At 43.5% G+C, this 18,761-nt stretch overlaps 1 protein-coding gene across 1 annotated transcript in view; it reads left to right on the top strand.

Moving 5' to 3' along the window:
* Nucleotides 1-18,761, top strand: part of LOC137308852 (transient receptor potential channel pyrexia-like) — a 76,379-nt gene that overhangs the window by 14,149 nt on the left and 43,469 nt on the right. The window contains exons 2-10 of the mRNA XM_067977309.1: nt 708-840; nt 4,897-5,075; nt 5,177-5,263; nt 5,514-5,564; nt 9,534-9,620; nt 10,477-10,642; nt 12,945-13,094; nt 17,091-17,200; nt 17,983-18,073. Coding sequence (XP_067833410.1) covers nt 708-840; nt 4,897-5,075; nt 5,177-5,263; nt 5,514-5,564; nt 9,534-9,620; nt 10,477-10,642; nt 12,945-13,094; nt 17,091-17,200; nt 17,983-18,073 — 1,054 coding nt within the window. The remainder of the gene's footprint in view (nt 1-707; nt 841-4,896; nt 5,076-5,176; nt 5,264-5,513; nt 5,565-9,533; nt 9,621-10,476; nt 10,643-12,944; nt 13,095-17,090; nt 17,201-17,982; nt 18,074-18,761) is intronic.

Below are 18,761 nucleotides of genomic sequence, written 5' to 3'. Positions count from 1 at the left end.
TGCATCCTGTGGATGGTACACACTGCAGCCACTGTGCGCCGGTGGTGAAGGGAGTGAATGTTTAGGGTGGTGGATGGGGTGCCAATCAAGCAGGCTGTTTTGTCCTGGATGGTGTCGAGCTTCTTGAGTGTTGTTGGAGCTGCACTCATCCAAGCAAGTGGAGAGTATTCCATCACACTCCTGACTTGTGCCTTGTAGATGGTGGAAAGGCTTTGGGGAGTCAGGAGGTGAGTCACTCGCCACAGAATACCCAGCCTCTGACCTGCTCTCGTAGCCACAGTATTTATATGGCTGGTCCAGTTAAGTTTCTGGTCAATGGTGACCCCCAGGATGTTGATGGTGGGGGATTCGGCGATGGTAATGCCATTGAATGTCAAGGGGAGGTGGTTAGACTCTCTCTTGTTGGAGATGGTCATTGCCTGGCACTTGTCTGGCGCGAATGTTACTTGCCACTTATGAGCCCAGGTGCTGTATAAGAGTAACTCAGAATGATTCAGTGTTTTCAGGACAGGAGGAGAGAAAACTGGCGAAATAGAACTACACTGTTGTGAGAAACAGTACAATGTTCTCTGATATTTTTCACTGAAAACATGAAAACTATTTTTGATCTATTGAATCTTATCTTTTGTTAAGTCAGTGCTCGCAGAAGAGTCCAGATGATTTTCATTCTACAATCAGTAAACGCATATTTGAATATTTCTCCACAGGAAGCACCAAAGAAGACTGCATTTGCGACCGGACCAGAGAGTTGGGACAATGCAGAGGACAAATGGAAGGACTATGTGCGAGAACGACGAGCTCCACATAAACATATACCGTTTAAAACAGACGCTGAACTAGGTAGTGTGACCTTAGATTTACTGAAGTTCTAGTCAAATTATTCAATCCTCCACAGCAAGCTGGTGGAAAATAACCAAACTGGTTTATGTGGTGCTGCCTATGATCTACCAGGGTTGTCTGGAAGCAGGGATCCACTAGTTTGTTGGTTAAGGTCCTTCTAAATTATATCTTTCATCAGGAATACAAGTAAGAACATTTCAGGTAAGCAAATATTCATGTTTCTTTGATCAAGTTCATGTTACCAATGTCTTTTTGTGGAAACAAAAATTGGACGGGGGTGTAAAATGGGCAGTCGATCCACGACCACCTGTTTACTGTAAAAGTGAAAATTCCCCCCCCCGCAAACTGATAGGATACATCTTGAGGGAAATGGGGGAGGAAATTATAGGGGGATTCTCTTCTTCGGGATGGCAGGACTTCCGCCCCAGCCCCAACCCGTTTACTTGGGACGGGATTTATCGATTGCGGCCGCAGGGAGTGGTGGTAACACGGGTGGAAAGGCGGATAATCCGCCGGGACCCGGGCCCCACTCATCCCACCGTCACCGTTTGTATGCAGCAGGCGGGGAACGAAGAGGCAGCTGCATCCCCAGTCGGGGTGGGAGGAGGGGGGTGGTGGTGGAGGGGAGGGGAAGGAAATCAGGCAGGATCACAGAGGAAAATCCTCACCCCCTAGATTTCAGGGTTCTATTGAGAATGATGGGGCTGAAATTCAACTTCTACTGGGAGCGTAAAAGGGCGGTAGTTCACCCCGCCTGATTTTCATTTCCAATGACTTCGACAGAAAGGGACATCGGGTGGGGTATGTAACGGGCGACAGTTCCAGTACCGCCCGTCTTGCGCCCTTTGTCGAAGTTGAATTTCACCCCCGATGTTTGCTGGAGGTCTGGAGAGTGAAAAATGTAATACCCACTTTCAAAAAGGGAGACCGAGGTAACCCAGGTAATTACAGATCATTTAGTTTCACATTGCGGTGGGGAAAAATTTGAAATCTTTAAAGATGAAATTACTAAATATCTACAAGAAGTGAAAATAATTAGAAGCAGCCAACACAGATTTCAGAAAGGAAGATCAGAATTGTCAAACACGATATAGAGCTCTTTGAGCAGATTTACACCATCTCCCCCGGATTTTCAAGGGCCTCACCGGAGCGAGAGCTCACCGGACGCTGCCGGTACCGCGACTATTTGGTCGGTGGAGGAATTGCAGTGAATGTGGTGTACGTGGACTTTCAGAAAGTCCATTGACAAGGTACCACACAGGAGATATTGGAGAAGATTAAGGGATATAGAATTAGAGGGAGGGTAGCAAACTGTATTTTAAAAATAGTTAGAAGGGAGGAAACAGAGATTGGGAGTTAAAAGCAGTTTCTCAGTGGTTAGAAGTGGGTAGCGGTGTCCCACGGGGTTATGTTCTGGGACTGCTTTTGTTCACTGTGTACATCAATGATTTGGATATAGGACAAGAGGGCGTGGTGTCCAAATTTGCAGAGGATGCTAAAATAGGAGGTATAGTGAATAATTCTGAGGACCAAAGAAAGCTGTTAGCGGATGTTGATAAGTTGTTAAGAATGGGCAAAAAAGTGGCAGATGGAATTCAACATCAGTAAATCAGTGCAATAAAAGTAATAATTATGCTTTGAATGGAGAAAGGCTGGGTGATATGGCAGAACAGAGAAATTTGGAGGTCAGGTTCACAAGACATGAAATACAGCACCTTGAGTGGATAAAGCTTTAAAAAAGGCCAACAGGATATTGGGTTTTATGGCAAGTGGTATAGAATATAAAAGTTGAGGTGTAATGGTGAATCTATATAAAACCTTAATAGGACCACAACTGGACAACCATGTGCAGTTTTGGACTCCACACTATAGGAAGGATGTTGAGGCAATAGAGAGGGTACAGCGCAGATTCACCAAGACGCTGCCTGGTATAAGAAAATGGTAACACGAAGAAAGGCTTGAAACATTGGGATTGTCTCTCTATCTCTCCACTTCCGTCTCTCCTCCTTCACTTGCCTCTCCCTCTCTCTCTCTTTCTCCCTCTAAGCTACTGCTGTCATTCTGCTGCTTCACTGCTCACTCTTTCTTGTCCTCCTTCACTTCTCACTTCCCTGCTCTCCTCCTTAAATTCTTGGTTTTTTTTCTCTCACGCCTTGGCTCTGTGGTAGTACTCTGACCTCTGGCTCAGAAGGTCATGGGTTCAAGCCCTACTGCTTTGATGTCTCGGCAGGCTGGAAAGCATTCAGGAGAGGGCCCAGACAGGAAATGTCTAGTGGGTCGAACAGACAGGTTGTAATATGGTGCTGGCCATTGCATTTTCAACTCCCAATATATTTGGAAGCATTCCATTTGGCTCCCAGTTGGAATGTAAAATATTTATTTGGGCTCTTTCTCTTTCTCTGTTTATATTTTTACAGTTGGGACCTACTGCTCCTCCCCTTGCTTGTGGTGCTAAAGTTCATTTTGAGGCTCTGGTAATTTCCCAGGCACAGGAATAGTTTGAATTGGTCTGGTTTTTGAAATTTTATCAGAGAATCTACAACAGCAGGTAAAAATAAATCAGCTAAAATAGCGATTTTAAAAATACAGAAAACTGGATTAAGTTGCTTGTTTTAAACGAACAATAAAAAACAGCCTGCTCAAAAAATGGGCTGAGTGGCAACTGCACCCTGTACAGATGTTGCTCTGACTGGTCTACAGCTCCTTTATTTAATTTCAGGACAACATTTGCCATAATCCAGGCCTCGGGTGCAATTCCTATATTTCTTGAGCTCCTAAGACATTACCCAGGGTCTCATCTCTCTCTTTCCTTTGGGAATTCTAGGTGTACCTTTATGGAGATAATTTGGTCATTTTATGGGTCCATGGTGCTAGCAGGGAGCCTCGCCCATTAGCCACGCAAGTCGGAAATTCGGATCGTTACTGGTCGGGATATTGTGAGCGGTGCGTGTTTGAATTTCCGATGCGTGTCGCTGCTGGATGAGGCTCCTGACCAGCGATGCGGATGGTAAAATCGCTCCCTTTATGCCCCAGGTAGCTTGGACCCATTTTATCCTGTGAATATGTTGGTAATACACCCTTTACTAACATGTCCTTATAAAATCCTGCATCAAAATGACCAGGTGTAAAACGTGTCCTCAGTCTTCAGTGAAGAATCCCTTTTGCAGATCATTTCCAGATCATCTATAATGTTTCTACCCGTTTTATCATTCACAGGACTTATCTGGTCTTTAACATGCGTCCACTGCTTCACATACCTAAAAATGCCTGGATCCCTATTGCTGCTCTCTACAATCTTCTTAATATTTTAATTATCCTCAGCTGACTTTTGTAAGACTCCCATTCTTCTCTACTTTTTGTTTCTTATATCTTTTATGTTATCGAATCATAGAATGATACGGCACAGAAGGAGGCCATTCGGCCCATCCTGCCTGTGCCGGCTATCTGAAACAGCGGTCCAATTAGTCCCACTCCCCCTGCTCTTTCATAGCCCTGCAAATTTTTCCTTTTTTAAGTATATATCCAATTCCCTTTTGAAAGTTACCATTGAATCTGCTTCCACCACCCTTTCAGGCAGTGCATTCCAGATCATTACAACTCGCTGCGTAAAAAAAATTCTCCGCATCTCCCCCCTGGATTTTTAGCCAATTATCTTAAATTTGTGATTTGTGTCCTCTGGTTACTGACCCTCCTGCCAGTGGAAACAGAGTAAATAGGGAGAAACTATCAAAACCCCTCATAATTTTGAACACCTCTATCAAATCTCCCATTAACTTTCTTTGCTCTAAGGAGAACAATCCCAGCTTCTCCAATCTCTCAACGTAACTGAATTCCCTCATCCCTGGTACCATTCGATTGTGTTCCTCTTTTTTTCTTCCAACATAAAACATACTTTCTTTCCACATCACCTAAAATTATCTTAAAAGTTCACTCTCTTTCTTACATTGTGTTGTACACTAGATTCATCAAAACCAGATGGATGCAAACCTTAACGCCCCCTCCTCATGGCAATCTGTGAGAAGCTGTAACCTATTAATCTCGTCATTCGATTTCCAGAGACCACGGATTCTGCCACATATATTGGCTTGAAAAGAAATGCAGATGCAGGGCAACAAATAGTGACATCGGATCATCCTCCAGCAACAAACATTCAGGGCAACAGCAGTGGCTCTTGCCCCACCGCAGCTTTCCTTCACTATTTTATCATAACATCAAAGAGAGGCAATGAAAGCAAGGTAATTCTTCTGTTACTTTGGTTTGTTTAGGTGAAAGTATTTTAAGTAATGTGTTGGAGGAAAATTTTATATCATTAATTTTTTTTCCCCTTCTTACATAGTGTCAAAATATTACTTTAACAATTTACTTTCCTACTGCAGACGCCTTCCCTACGATGCTTGCAGATGTAACTAATGAACCAAACAAGGTGTGCTTAAGTAAACCCGAACAGGAAGGGGTGCTCTCTTAGTGGGCTTTGACTTCCCCGCTGACTCTTCTGATATCAGGCATAGGCAACTGATTAAAAAGAACACCAGCCTTTTAAAATTAACACCTCTGTGTGAGTTCCCTGTTGTCAATAGATTGTGGGTACAAGCAGGACAGGCCCAATGCAATTCCAGGAAAAACCCTGACCGGCCTCTTAACTGGTGTCATTTTCCTTCTTGTTCTGTTTCAAGGGACCAATGTCATCCCTGTGCGGGTGCTTCTTGCGCCTAAAAAGAAATCAGGTAATGACATCGGATCGTCCTCCAGCAGCAAACAGTCAGCATAAGACCACGAGGCAAAAATTCGATAGGGGCCGTTTTTGGACACGGGTAGCGTGATGTGCTATTACCCCGCGCCCAATGACCCCTGCGCAGGCAGGACACAAGTTTGGACCCACGGGAGCACTTACCTACAATCAGCGTTCCATTCCAGGCCTTTCACATGGAATCAATGCAGTTTGCACTTTCCACCACCAGGGGAGCTCAATCTCTTAAAGGGAGAATGTTTCTTAGGATTCTCTTAAAGGTAGCTGGTACCTGTTATTTGCTGAAAATAACAGTCTACTGTCTGCACGGAGTCTGAATGGAGATCAGACATCGCATATGTAAAACACAGATGCAGGTTCCATCCCTGTGTTTATACACTGATGAGTTATGAAAACATTGAATAAAGGTTGCGCACTACTAAATCCCACATCCTCCAATCTGCATGCCAGACCTCACCAATCTGCTGATCTGAGTTGGTACCAGGCCTGCGAGAGTGCGTGCACCAAGGTTCTCTGATGGTGCACTAGAGACCTTGGCTGCAAGAGGTGGACAGAAGGAGGGATAGCAAGAGGCCCTCCAGACATATACTCAAAAGGTAGTGGGGGGCAGCGGGGGGTGAAGTCAATGCCAGGCGCACAGCATCATGAACATGGATGCAGTGCAAGAAGAAGTTCAGTGCTTTGACATGAGTGGTCAAGGTGAGTGAGGTCAACTGTCAAGTGGCATCTCCTACCAACTGCACCACGCACTACACCCCCATCACCCACATACCAACAAACTCTTTCCATCAGTACTCACCTTTTCCAATCAGATGCTTCCACTCACCCTTACACATTACCACTGTTTCAACCCACAACTGACAGGCCACACACACTAGCAGCTATTGAACCATGACAGGCACATCACCCAGACACATGTCTCGCTTTCTTGCAGGAGAAGGTGGCGCATATCAAGAGGCAGCAAGTGGTAGTGGCATTTAGCCCCTCGAGCCTGTTCCGCCATTCAATGAGATCATGGTGGACCTGTGACCTAACTCCATATACCCGTCCTAGCTCCATATCCCTTAATACCCTTGGTTCACAGAAATCTATCAATTTCAGATTTAACATTCACAAGTGTGCTCGCATCAACTGCTATCTGCAGAAGAGCGTTCCAAATGTCTCCCACCCTTTGCGTGTAGAAGCATTTCCTAACTTCACTCCTGCACGTCCTGGCTCTAAATGTTAGGCTATGTCCCCGCGTCCTAGTATTGAAGTCTAGGAGACCTCCAAAAACAATTACAAATGTCTCGGCAGCCAGAAGCAATAATCCAGTCACTAACCTGTATATCCTGCATGGTCCCTTTAAATAGCGCTGGTGGGGGTCCTCCAGGCACTCTAAGACACGTTCAGATGGTCGGGGTTAAGACCGTGCATTGAGTTGAGCGTTAAGTCCCAAAATGGTGTGTATCACTTTAAATCAGCGTTGCACACTGATTGAAGCCATTTTCTCCCTACTTTACATGATTCCAGCATTCGTTATCTGCGCCTGCGTTAACTCCTATACCAAGATGGCATCTGGCGCATGGCCGAAACAACGGGCGTTACACGGCCCAATTTAGCGCCCCACTATTTTTGAGTGTCAGCCGTGGCTCAGCTCGTAGCACTCTCGCCGCTGAGTCAGGAGGTTGTGGGGCTCAAGTCCCACTCCAGAGCTTTGAGCACACAATCTAGGCTGACATTTCAGTGCAGTACTGAGGGAGTGCTGCACTGTCAGTGGTGCCATCTTTCAGATGAGATGTTAAACTGAAGCCCCATCTGTGCTCTCAGGTGGATGTAAAATATCTCATGGCACTATTTTGAAGACGAGCAGGGGAGTTCTCCCCAGTGTCCTGGCCAATATTTATTACTCAACCAACACCTAAAAATAGATTATCTGGTTATTATCACATTTCTGTTTGTCGAATCTTGCTATGAACAAATTGGCTGCCACGTTTCCTACATTACAACAATGACTGCATTTCAAAAGTACTTCATTGGCTATAAAGCACTTTGGGATGTCCTGAGCTCGTTAAAGGTGCTATATAAATGCAAGTTTGTTCTTCTTCTTCTTTCATTAGTAAGTTTATCTTAGAGTCATAGAGAGTTATACAGCACGGATAGAGGCCCTTCGGCCCATCGTGTCCGCGCCGGCCATCAGCCCTGTCTACTCTAATCCCATATTCCAGCATTTGGTCCGTAGCCTATAGAGTCATATATCTTGCCTGATAATATAAGGTCAGCTCACCTGAATATTTTTCTGATGCTCCAGTGCATTGTTCACGATGTTCTGAGAGTGCCAGAGGCCAACAGCCAAAAAATTCAGGGCGTTAGGATGGGGTGACAAGAGTTGCGCGGGTATCTTCAAAAAAAATATATTTTAACTGGGGGCTCCATTTCGATGCTTATTCCAAAGGGGTGCTGTATGGCTGGAATGCTGCCCAGGTGCACCAGTTACGTTACAGGGCGGCCTCCAAATTTAGGGGGTAATTTTAATCTAACCCGCCGTGAAGTAAATAGAATGTAAAATCGGGCGAGGTGTACAATGGGCTGTTGACCAAACCTGCCTGTTTCCCGCACAGCGGGTTAGGTTAAAATTACTCCCTAAATTTTGTTTGGGGCCTTAATGAGTCTTTCGTACAGTTTTTCAACAGGCTTTCTTTGCACTGGCTGGCCAGATTGAGGTGTGCTGGACACCTCGGGTGTGTTGCAAACCTCAGGCCTCTGCCCTGATAATTCAGGCAGCGGGTGCCCAATGCGCTTCAGCCTTTACCTTATGTCCCTGGATATTAGTATTTATGCTTTTTATTCTGCACTGTGAGTTGCCATTTATGGTTCTCTTGATTCACAACAACAGGTCTGATCTAGAATAATTCATTGTTCGGAGTCTGAGTGGATTTGTGTGTTTATTGCTAGCTTTACAGCAATATCAGTATTCTCATGGAGGAGTTATCCCACCAGCACTGATTCTAAAAATAATCCTTCCCTCGTTCCCTTGGTGGTTTAGTGGGTAAAGCACCACCCAGAATGATTCAAGGCTCCTGATTCAAAGTAAAAAATTTAAATTATTCCATTACAAGAACCGAGATAATATGATCCTTTTCAACAAAAAATTTACCTCTATTTACATCTTCAATGAATGACAGTTCCAGTTTCGGATCATATGTACATAATATGGAAATGTAGATATATGTGTGAATCATGTTTGATTATTAATCTAATGTCAATACTGCAGCATTAATGTCACTTGGAAGAATATTTCTACAATTATCAGTGTCAAAAAGCTTACTTGGAAGGGCAGTAATTGCCACCATGTGACCCATAAAGTCATATTATTGAGAATTATAAATCAGGATATTTTAATCAACTCGAATATGCAGAGAAGAGCTGCTGTGTAAAAGGCATCCCCGTGTGCCTCTAATGGTTGCTATTTGAGCAAGTTTTGATATGGAGGTGAACAGGACGAACGGTTGTTGGGGAGTGAGGGGGATGGATAATGGCAGATTAAAAAAATAAGCGAAAAAGTATTCATAATCTGCTTAATGATTAAAGCCACCACGGTACTATGTTGAATATTGGTGGTTGGAGGGAAAATTAGTCATTCCTCTAACTGCTGTTTGTGGGATGTGGCTGGTGCAGAATGGCTGCCATAGCAACAGTCATTGCAGTTCAAACTGTGTGAAGCACTTTGAGACAATTCAACATGATTGCTGTATAAATGCAAATATTATTATTTATAAAGAGGTGGAGAAAAGATGATAATCAAAAGTGACAAGAGGAGGAAATAAGTTACCTACAGCCCACCCAGTGTAATCTCCACGCTACGTGTTATGTTTGTTTTTGATGAAATATGAGGATCTGTTCTCTCAGTCTCTGTTTAACTATTAGTAATATTAATGTTAACAACCAAGAAACCTTTTGTTTTTAGATTGATTTGGAGCTCTTGAATAAACTGCTGGAAAATGGAGCAAATATCAATGCTACTGACAGATACGGACAGGGCGTTTTGCATGGGGTAATGTGAACCTGATAAAATGATTCATTTTAGATAAAGTATTTTCACCACTAACCATATATTGGATTTAATAATTATGATTGGTACTGTTTTTTAATTGTGGCTCTAAGTTCTACGTTATGATTTTTATAGATATAAATGCTGACTCACAAGAAATGTTATCTTTTGCTAATTGATATTCAACATCAAACACTAACTTGCGCCTTTAACGTAGTAAAAGGTCCCAAGGCAGGCAAAAGGAGATCTGTGAATTTATTAATACAGGGTGATCCAACAAGTTGAAGTCAGAACCCTGTCTATCGTCGTTAAAGTATAGTTAACTATAATTGTTGCTAATTGTCCTTTTACAAATATCCTGAAAATCTACTCTTGACTAGTAAACATAGATATTGCCCTTATCAGAACATATTTGCACATCACATACCACTTACCCAATCAGTCATAATAACACGCAATTTAAATGAAACATTCTCAAATATGTACATCTTTGAATACTTTAGCGAAGCATACTGGGCCAGACTTGACTTCACTCCTACAATCCAACTGTCATCTTGACGCCACATGTGTGTTCATCAGTAACTGGCACTTAGTAGAACATATGTGTGGAATTTAGCAATATGTTGAATAAAGTACATTATTTTTTCAAACCGTGTTAAAATTTCAGACAAATTTGACCTTCAGAAAAGTCAAACTAAAACTTTTACAGACTTACAATAGTAACAGGAAAAGACCTATTCATGACACCACCAGCTTTTATCACCTTATTTTAGGCTGGCACGAGAATCTGCTCATTAAGTGGTTTTAAAATGGTACTTACTAAACAGTGTAACTCCACAATTAGTATCTCTGTCAATAGGCAGCCCGAACCTGGCACCCTGATGTTGCCAGGTTTTTGATTGAGAGGAACGCTGATGTTAACAAGCCTGATAACTATGGTGTAACCCCAATGCACGTGGCTGCAGCAATAGATTATCCTGAAATGGTCGACTTTCTTCTTGACTGTGATGGTAAGATAAATGTTTGTAGAAGTAGCTATAATGTGATAGTACTGTACAAGTTTATTAAAGGAGGGAAGCTGTGTTCTTTAACCTGTCATTCACACCATCATAAATATGTATACCTGTTGGTGCGTGTTTACCCAACTGTTTCATTATTTATTTCATGCTGTTCTCGGGTTTCAGTACTGTAGCTGTTCACACCCTGTTAAGGCCTCACCCTATCTGCCATCTGTGGATGTTGGCTGAGAAAACTTTGGTTGGGCTGTGCCCTAAATAGCACCTATGGGTATCCTGCTGTTCATTCCTCTGCCTCCGCTGTTAAGCGCCTTGGGATGTTTTACTACGTTAAAGGCGCTATATAAATCCAAGTTATTGTTATTGTTCTTGCTGGTCCTGGACTAAGGACAACCAGATCGGAGGAGGCATGGAGTACAGGCCAGCTTAGCATCCATGATCATTGCAACCTGATGTGCCTCAAACATCTTTGCCTTGCAAAGGACCAAACGTGCAGAATGCGGATATCCTTGTGTTGTTTGTTCCTTGCCACATTTCGTGGATCACAGAGCAGATGCATTGAATTGGCAGCAGTACTGAGTGCAGTGCTAAAATACGGGCGCACCTGTATTTGGAAAGTTAAAAGAGTGCTGTGCATTTTCCCTCTGTGGTGCTGCACCAAGCTTACAGAAAAGTGGTGCTAACATAAATTTTTAAGGTGGCATAATAATATTAAGCAAAGTATGAATAACCCTTTAAGAGCTGCTGTGGATAATGCACCCCATTGCTTCATGTACTGGGAATGTTATGATATTATGCAAAGAAGTTGACCTTGCATAATAGCATGAAGTCAGCTCATAGAGCTATAGGCCTCCCAAACCCACGACCTCTACCACCTAGAAGTATAAGGGCAGCAGGCTCATGAGAACACCACCACCTGCACGTCACACACCATCCATCCATATATCGCTGTTCTTTCATCGTCGCTGGGTCAAAATCCTGGAACTCCCTTCCTAACAGCACTGTGGGAGAACCTTCACCACACGGACTGCAGGGGTTCAAGAAGGTGGCTCACCACCACCTTCTCAAGGGCAACTAGGGATGGGCAATAAATGCCGGCCTTACTAGCCACGCCCATATCCTGAGAATGAATTTTTTTAAAAAGGCACATGCAGCACCCAAGGAACAGCTCATTATCAGATCTCAGACCTGGACCTAGGGTGCCTAAATGCCCTGGGGGTGTAATTGGTCTTTCTTAGTAGCGCGAAACAGGCTCATAGCGAATCAGCAGCCTGTTTTGCATCGTGTCCAATTTTCTACTGGCAAAGACCAGTTTCACTCCTCTTGGTTAGGGGATGATGTGTAGTCCAGAGAGGCCAATGCAGGAATACACCATTACAAAAACTAACGTTAAAACGAAAGTCATTGGATTATTATTGAGTGGGACATTAACTCAATCAGAAATCAATGCAACGGATATTTTTAATTTTATGTGCTGTTTTTATTACTTCACCCCTGATGCAAGAGCTGGTCCGAGCAGTTAATCTTTCAGTACTCATCTGAGTGCCAATCTGTAGTCAACTGAAGAAAGGTACTCTCCTCTCCTTCCTCTCTCCTGAAGGTGATACTGCATCATGAGCATGGCTAAGCACTGATGAAACTCATCCTAACTGTAGTAGGGCTATTAATGAAATAGGCCTGGTCTAAATCAATACACATTTAGTTGAGTGAGTATTGAACCTGTAATTGTACTGTGGTGATACGCTATGGACTTTTAAAAAAAACAATTGTACGCCATTTATATGGGAAATCGATGATATTGGGATGTTATTTAATGGTTTTCTTGGCCAAAAACTCATTTCAATTTGCATTTCTGCTTTTAGTAAGCTTCCTATATCGTATGAAAACAGTGGGGTAGACATTCGTCCTAGACGATAGCTCACAGTGACCGGTATTGAATCGGCCGCCCCTTACACACCCCGACTTTGGGACTGAATATCGGGCAGGGCCGATTCAATGCCGCCAGGGACGCATTTCTACCCCAGTGTGTGGGTAGCACCTTTCTCTGGGTTTTCATAACATGCAGTCCTGGGTGGGGGGGTGGGGGCAGTTGTTGCAGGTGGTGAGACCTTTACAATAGTGTGATCTTGTTGTTGACTGTTGGCTGGTGGGAAACATAATCAGTGATTTTTATGCTGGTGCACCAACATCTTGGCTTTTCTGCTGTGTAGAACAAAATATTGTGCTAAAATAAGGTGATATGTACAGTAAGAACAAAATATAGCAACAATACAATATAACTGTCATCACCCTTATTTAGCGGACATTGAAGCAAAGACGTCTGGGATGATGCAGACACCAGTGCACTATGCGGCAAAGTATGATGCTGCTAATTCCCTGAACTGTCTGTTGAAACACAATGCTGACATCAATGCTCGAGACTACAAACAGCGAACCCCTCTGCAACTGGCAACAGAGCTTGGTAAGATTCACGATTTCTTTTTTAACGTTAGATTGGCATCTTAAGCACGATCTTTCCCATTCCCGACAGCACTGCATTTTGACACCGTGGGTTTTGTTGGCCACAAGTACACACTGCCACGCAAAGCATTTATTTTATGTCCTGGCGAAAGGTCATCGACCTGAAATGTTAACTCTTTTTCTTTCTCCGCTGATGCTGCCTGACTTGCTGAGTATTTCCAGCATTTTCTGTTTCCATTTCAGATTTCCAGCAACCGCAGTATTTTGCTTTTGATTTTATTTAAAACTTATTTTCGTCTCATTATCATTTGACTTAAGTATCCTGGTCTTTGCACTTTGCAGGTGCTATCATTTGCCAGCTGCTGGGAGAACTATCTGAAACTGCTCCGCCTTCCTCCCCAGACGGACTTGTGCTATTCACAACTGGCACTGGTGGTGCTTCAAAATCTCCACGTTCTTTAAACACCCAACATTAGGTTAATGTGGCACCAAGGAGCCCGAGTAAAATTGAAGTCAATGGGAATCAGGGAGAAAACTCTCCAGTGGCTGGAGTCATAACTAGCACAAAGGAAGATGGTAGTGATTGTTGGAGGCCAATCATCTCAGCCCCAGGGCATTGCTGCAGGAGTTCCTCAGGGCAGTGTCCAAGGCCCAACCATCTTCAGCTGCTTCATCAATGACCTTTCCTCTATCATAAGGTCAGAAATGGGGATGTTCGCTGATGATTGCACAGTGTTCAGTTCCATTCGCAACCCCTCAGATAATGAAGCAGTCCGTGCCCGCATGCAGCAAGACCTGGACAACATCCAGGCTTGGGCTGATAAGTGGCAAGTAACATTCGCACCAGACAAGTGCCAGGCAATGACAATCTCCAACTAGAGAGAGTCTAACCACCTCCCCTTGACATTCAACGGCATTACCATCGCCGAATCCCCCACCATCAACATCCTGGGGGTCACCATTGACCAGAAACTTAACTGGACCAGCCATATAAATACTGTGGCTACGAGAGCAGGTCAGAGGCTGGGTATTCTGCGGCGAGTGACTCACCTCCTGACTCCCCAAAGCCTTTCCACCATCTACAAGGCACAAGTCAGGAGTGTGATGGAATACTCTCCACTTGCATGGATGGGTGCAGCTCCAACAACACTCAAGAAGCTCGTCACCATCCAGGACAAAGCAGCCCACTTGATTGGCACCCCATCCACCACCCTAAACATTCACTCCCTTCACCACCGGCGCACAGTGGCTGCAGTGTGTACCATCCACAGGATGCACTGCAGCAACTCGCCAAGGCTTCTTCGACAGCACCTCCCAAACCCGCGACCTCTACCACCTAGAAGGACAAGGGCAGCAGGCACATGGGAACAACACCACCTGCACGTTCCCCTCCAAGTCACACACCATCCCGACTTGGAAATATATCGCCGTTCCTTCACCGTCGCTGGGTCAAAATCCTGGAATTCCCTACCTAACAGCACTGTGGGAGAACCTTCACGACACAGACTGCAGCGGTTCAAGAAGGCGGCTCACCACCTCCTTCTCAAGGGCAATTAGGGATGGGCAATAAATGCTGGCCTCACCAGCGACGCCCACATCCCATGAACAAATAAAAAAAACGGTGTGACCTCGAGTAAAACACTCATTTTTCAATTTGTGCTGCTGCGCAATGCAAGACCTTAAGAAGCAAAATAGAAAATTGTATTTTTTCTGAACTTTTTGCTGATGTTTGTAAATCCATTTTGGAGGGGTAGGGATATTCAGAGCAGCACCAAATAATGTTGCCATTGCACATTCTACCAAATCACTGAGATCTGTTTACTATCTCTTAGCGAACAGAAACAAATAAGCCCCTAATAATTATTTGAATTATCCTCCTGAGTATTGTGTGACTCTCAGTCCTTACTGTCATTTGCACCTTTTCAAATATTTATTTTTGGCTTTCAGGTTACTTTTGACCATCTCATTCAGCCACTCTAGCCTTCGACCTGTTACAATTCACCTACTCATAAGGATATATTTTTCCGTCAAAATGATTGTTGAAAATATGTCATTTTTTCTAGTTCCAATTCTCACACAAAATCCTCCCAAAATTTCTTCTCATAGCTGCAAAGTTTGCTGTGTTTTAAGTGTTGTACAACTGGTACGGTTATGTTTGTTGTACACAGCTGGAGATCTGTCCCACTGAGGACAGGCCACCAGGCCTCCAGGCTGTAATCTCAGTTGCAGGGGTCCAGGGAGCACAGCTTTTCAGAAGAAGCGAAGATAAGAATGTAAGCAGATGAGAACAAGAAAAGGCCCATTTATCTTGTTCAGGTCGTGTACAGGGCCGCTCAGACTAACTTCCATCTTTTCCAACACCAGAGAAGGTGGAAACTCTAGCGGTAGGTTGGTAGTGAAAACAGTTCGCTCCCTTGCCAATCAACTTGTCCCTTCTTTGCTGTGGTGTCAAGAAATAGAGAGGCATCAGAGCCTTTGTGGAACTTGTAAAGATGGGCAACCACTAATAATGGCTCCAGTCCTTCTGATAGACGAAGGCACAGGACCAGAAAAGATAATTTTGTCAGTCCCAAATTTGAAACGTGCTGTATATCTTTTATACCCTTCAATCGTTTCTTTCACCAGAATCTATCAAGCTACTCCAGAATTTGCTGGCACTATCCATCACCAGTGTCTCTTTGGCAGTCTGTTTCACACATTCAATGCTGTCTATGTGAAGTAGTTAAATCTAAACTGTCCATCTTCCCCTTTCTGACCATGAGCCAATGTCCCTGATTACAGAGTTTGTGGTTCTGTAAAACAATTTACTAGGGATCATAAATAGTTTATATTGCTTAGGATGTTTAACCACTTCGATAAGGTTTCCCATAAGCCTACTTTTCATCTAGTCTAAATATTCTCAGCTTCCTAGTCTCTTAGAGTCATAGAGTTATACAGCACGGATAGAGGCCCTTCGGCCCATCGTGTCCGCGCCGGCCATCAGCCCTGTCTTCTTGTAGCTCAGCTGCCTAATCCCTGGTATCAGTTTAGTTATTATCCTATGTACCTTTTCCAAAATCAGGGTGGCCCCACTGTAATACAGTGACTAGAATTATACACTGTACTCCAGATGGGGACAAACTAGTGCTCTAAATAAGCTCTATGTTCTATTCCTTTGACTCTACACGCTAAGATCTTGTTTGCCTCTTTTAGTGCTGTCATGCACTATACTGATGGTTTCAACAATTGTCCATCCTCTCATATGTTACATTCTGTAGTCTACTACCATTCATTTTATATTCCCACGAGTTAGTCCTCTTCCCCTGTCTCATCAGCTTGCATTTGTATGCATTAAATTACGTTTGCCACTTGTCAGCCCAATTCCCCCAATCTATCCAAATCCATCTGTATTTGGTCTGCTTGTCTTCTGTTATTTTCAGCCTCCTTCATGTACATTAACTGCCAGTGGAGATGCCATCATTGTAGAGAGTGTAAATACACACAGTAATAATGGCTCCACTCCTGGTAGATGAAGGCACAGGACCAGAAAAGATAATTTGGTCACTCCCAAATTTGAAATGTATTCGATATCCTTAAAACCGATCAATCACTTCTTTCACCAGAATCTTATTGAGCTGCCTCTAGAATTTGCTGGCACTATCTTGAGGTAGGCAATATGTGTGAATGTGCAGAAAGCACCATAATATCTGGTATATTCTATATACAAGTGTAAAAATGGCATCGCCAGCCCCCTCCGCCCAGGTTTGTAGGTCATGAAACCTTAGCTAAGGATATAATTTTATGGATTAGTTTAACACAATACAATTATTAGTGAAAGCAACTCTTAAAAAAAAAAAAATTGGAATTGGAATGAGAGACTGTGCATTCTTTCAGTAGCCATCTCAAGTATCCAGAAGTCTGGGATGGGTTAAACTGTAAATACACTGCAGTATTTTCTGTTTCTACCTAACATTCCTCTGGTCACTAAATTGTTTGCTTCTATGATGTTCCCCCTCAGATCGATCTGAGGCAGCTCGATTGTTACTTCAGTTTCAAGCAGATGCGGGAATTTTTGATAATACAGGACAATTATGTCTGACATTGATGGCTGCAAACATGCCTCTACTTGTGAGTAAATAAAAAATCTTAATTTAATATTCACATGTATATCAAAAGGGGTAACACAATGCCATGATCCTGCTCCACTCTGAGTGTTCTTGTACAGCCATTGTCTCCTTATGCATCCTCCACTCCTCTGACACCAGATTACTGTTCATCGCCCTCCTTCCATTACACCACCTGACGACGATCTTTTAGTCTCTTCACCGCTCCCTTCTGAAATTCTCTCTCAAAAAAAATCACTCTGCCACTTCCCCCCCACCTTCAAATGTCTCCTAAAAATCCTTCTCTTTTGGTGCACCTTTGTTCTCCTCCGACTAAATTTCCCACTTCTTCCGGATCTCCACCTTTTTTTTTGCTTTTACACATGGAGTACTATATAAAGGCAAGTTGTTGTACGGTTCCACCATATGGTGTGGCACTGAGACATACAGGTCAGGTCCCTGCTCTGTGCTGAGTTAGTTAGGGTGGCATTGAGCGCTACACTTGGTGTCAGTATACCTGCAGTGGAGATGGGAAAAATGAGCCAGGATTGTTGCTCCTACTTGTTGTCCAGTGACCCTTGCTATTAAGTGTATACATGTAGAATAGCCGACTAACACCCACAGTCTAAGCGTGCACAAGACAAACGGCTCCTTGGGTAAGGTACCAGAGGGCTACTTGCACCCATGGAATTGTACTCCGGCGTGAGTCGTCACTTTTGTGAAAGGAAGGGATTGGATGGGGAAAGGACTTTTATATAATCCCAGAATGTATGATGAATAAAACATATTTTTTCCTGAATCCCATAGGCATATACGGCTTTGGATCAGTTTGTCATTAAGGACAGAGCTAACCGAAAACAGTACTTCATGCTGAACATTCTGATACCCCAACCTTCAGGTGGGTTGACTCAGTTCATCAATTAAAAGAGCAAGTTGTTTTACAGATTGACTTTCACAAGTAGGCTGAGCCTCACTCGAATGCTGGGGACCCATGTGCAAGCATTTTGGATCTAAGACTTCCACAATTATCAGTGGAAATCTGACTGCTCAAGTTTGACTCATGCCCATCTAATATATAACAGGACTCGCTCAGTCACATGGCAGGACTCTGATATATGATTCACCTGCATACTTACCATAAACCTGTTCTCACCTATTTACAAGTTTGGACTGTCCTTGTGCTGTGTTGCCAGACTAGAAGCATCTTTGTTGCTCTTGTCTGAATCCTCTCTAGTGGATTAATAACTTTTTCCAAGACAAGGTGCCCAAAATTGCACGCACAATTCCAAAGTGACTTCATCAGAGATCTAGAAAAACTTGTGTTGACTGAGATACATCTCAGTGCACGGATAGCTTTGCTGATCAGAGCTTCACATTAGCTGGTGACTTTCAAAGAACATTCAGCAGTTACAAATCTTTTCTCTTTTCCACCTTTGCAAATGGCCCTTTGTGTTGCTATTCATAAGAACGTAAGAAATAGGAGCAGGAGTAGGCTGATCATCGACCTCAACCCCGCCCGATCCCCATATCCCTTGATTCCCCGAGAGTCCAAATATCGATCCATCTCAGCCTTGAATATATTCAAT

This window comes from Heptranchias perlo, chromosome 3 (genome assembly GCF_035084215.1).
Source record: "Heptranchias perlo isolate sHepPer1 chromosome 3, sHepPer1.hap1, whole genome shotgun sequence".
In the NCBI taxonomy this organism is placed as follows: Eukaryota; Metazoa; Chordata; class Chondrichthyes; order Hexanchiformes; family Hexanchidae; genus Heptranchias; species Heptranchias perlo.
The sequence above is the reverse complement of the archived record's forward strand: the minus strand, read 5'-3'. Positions and strand labels throughout refer to the sequence as shown.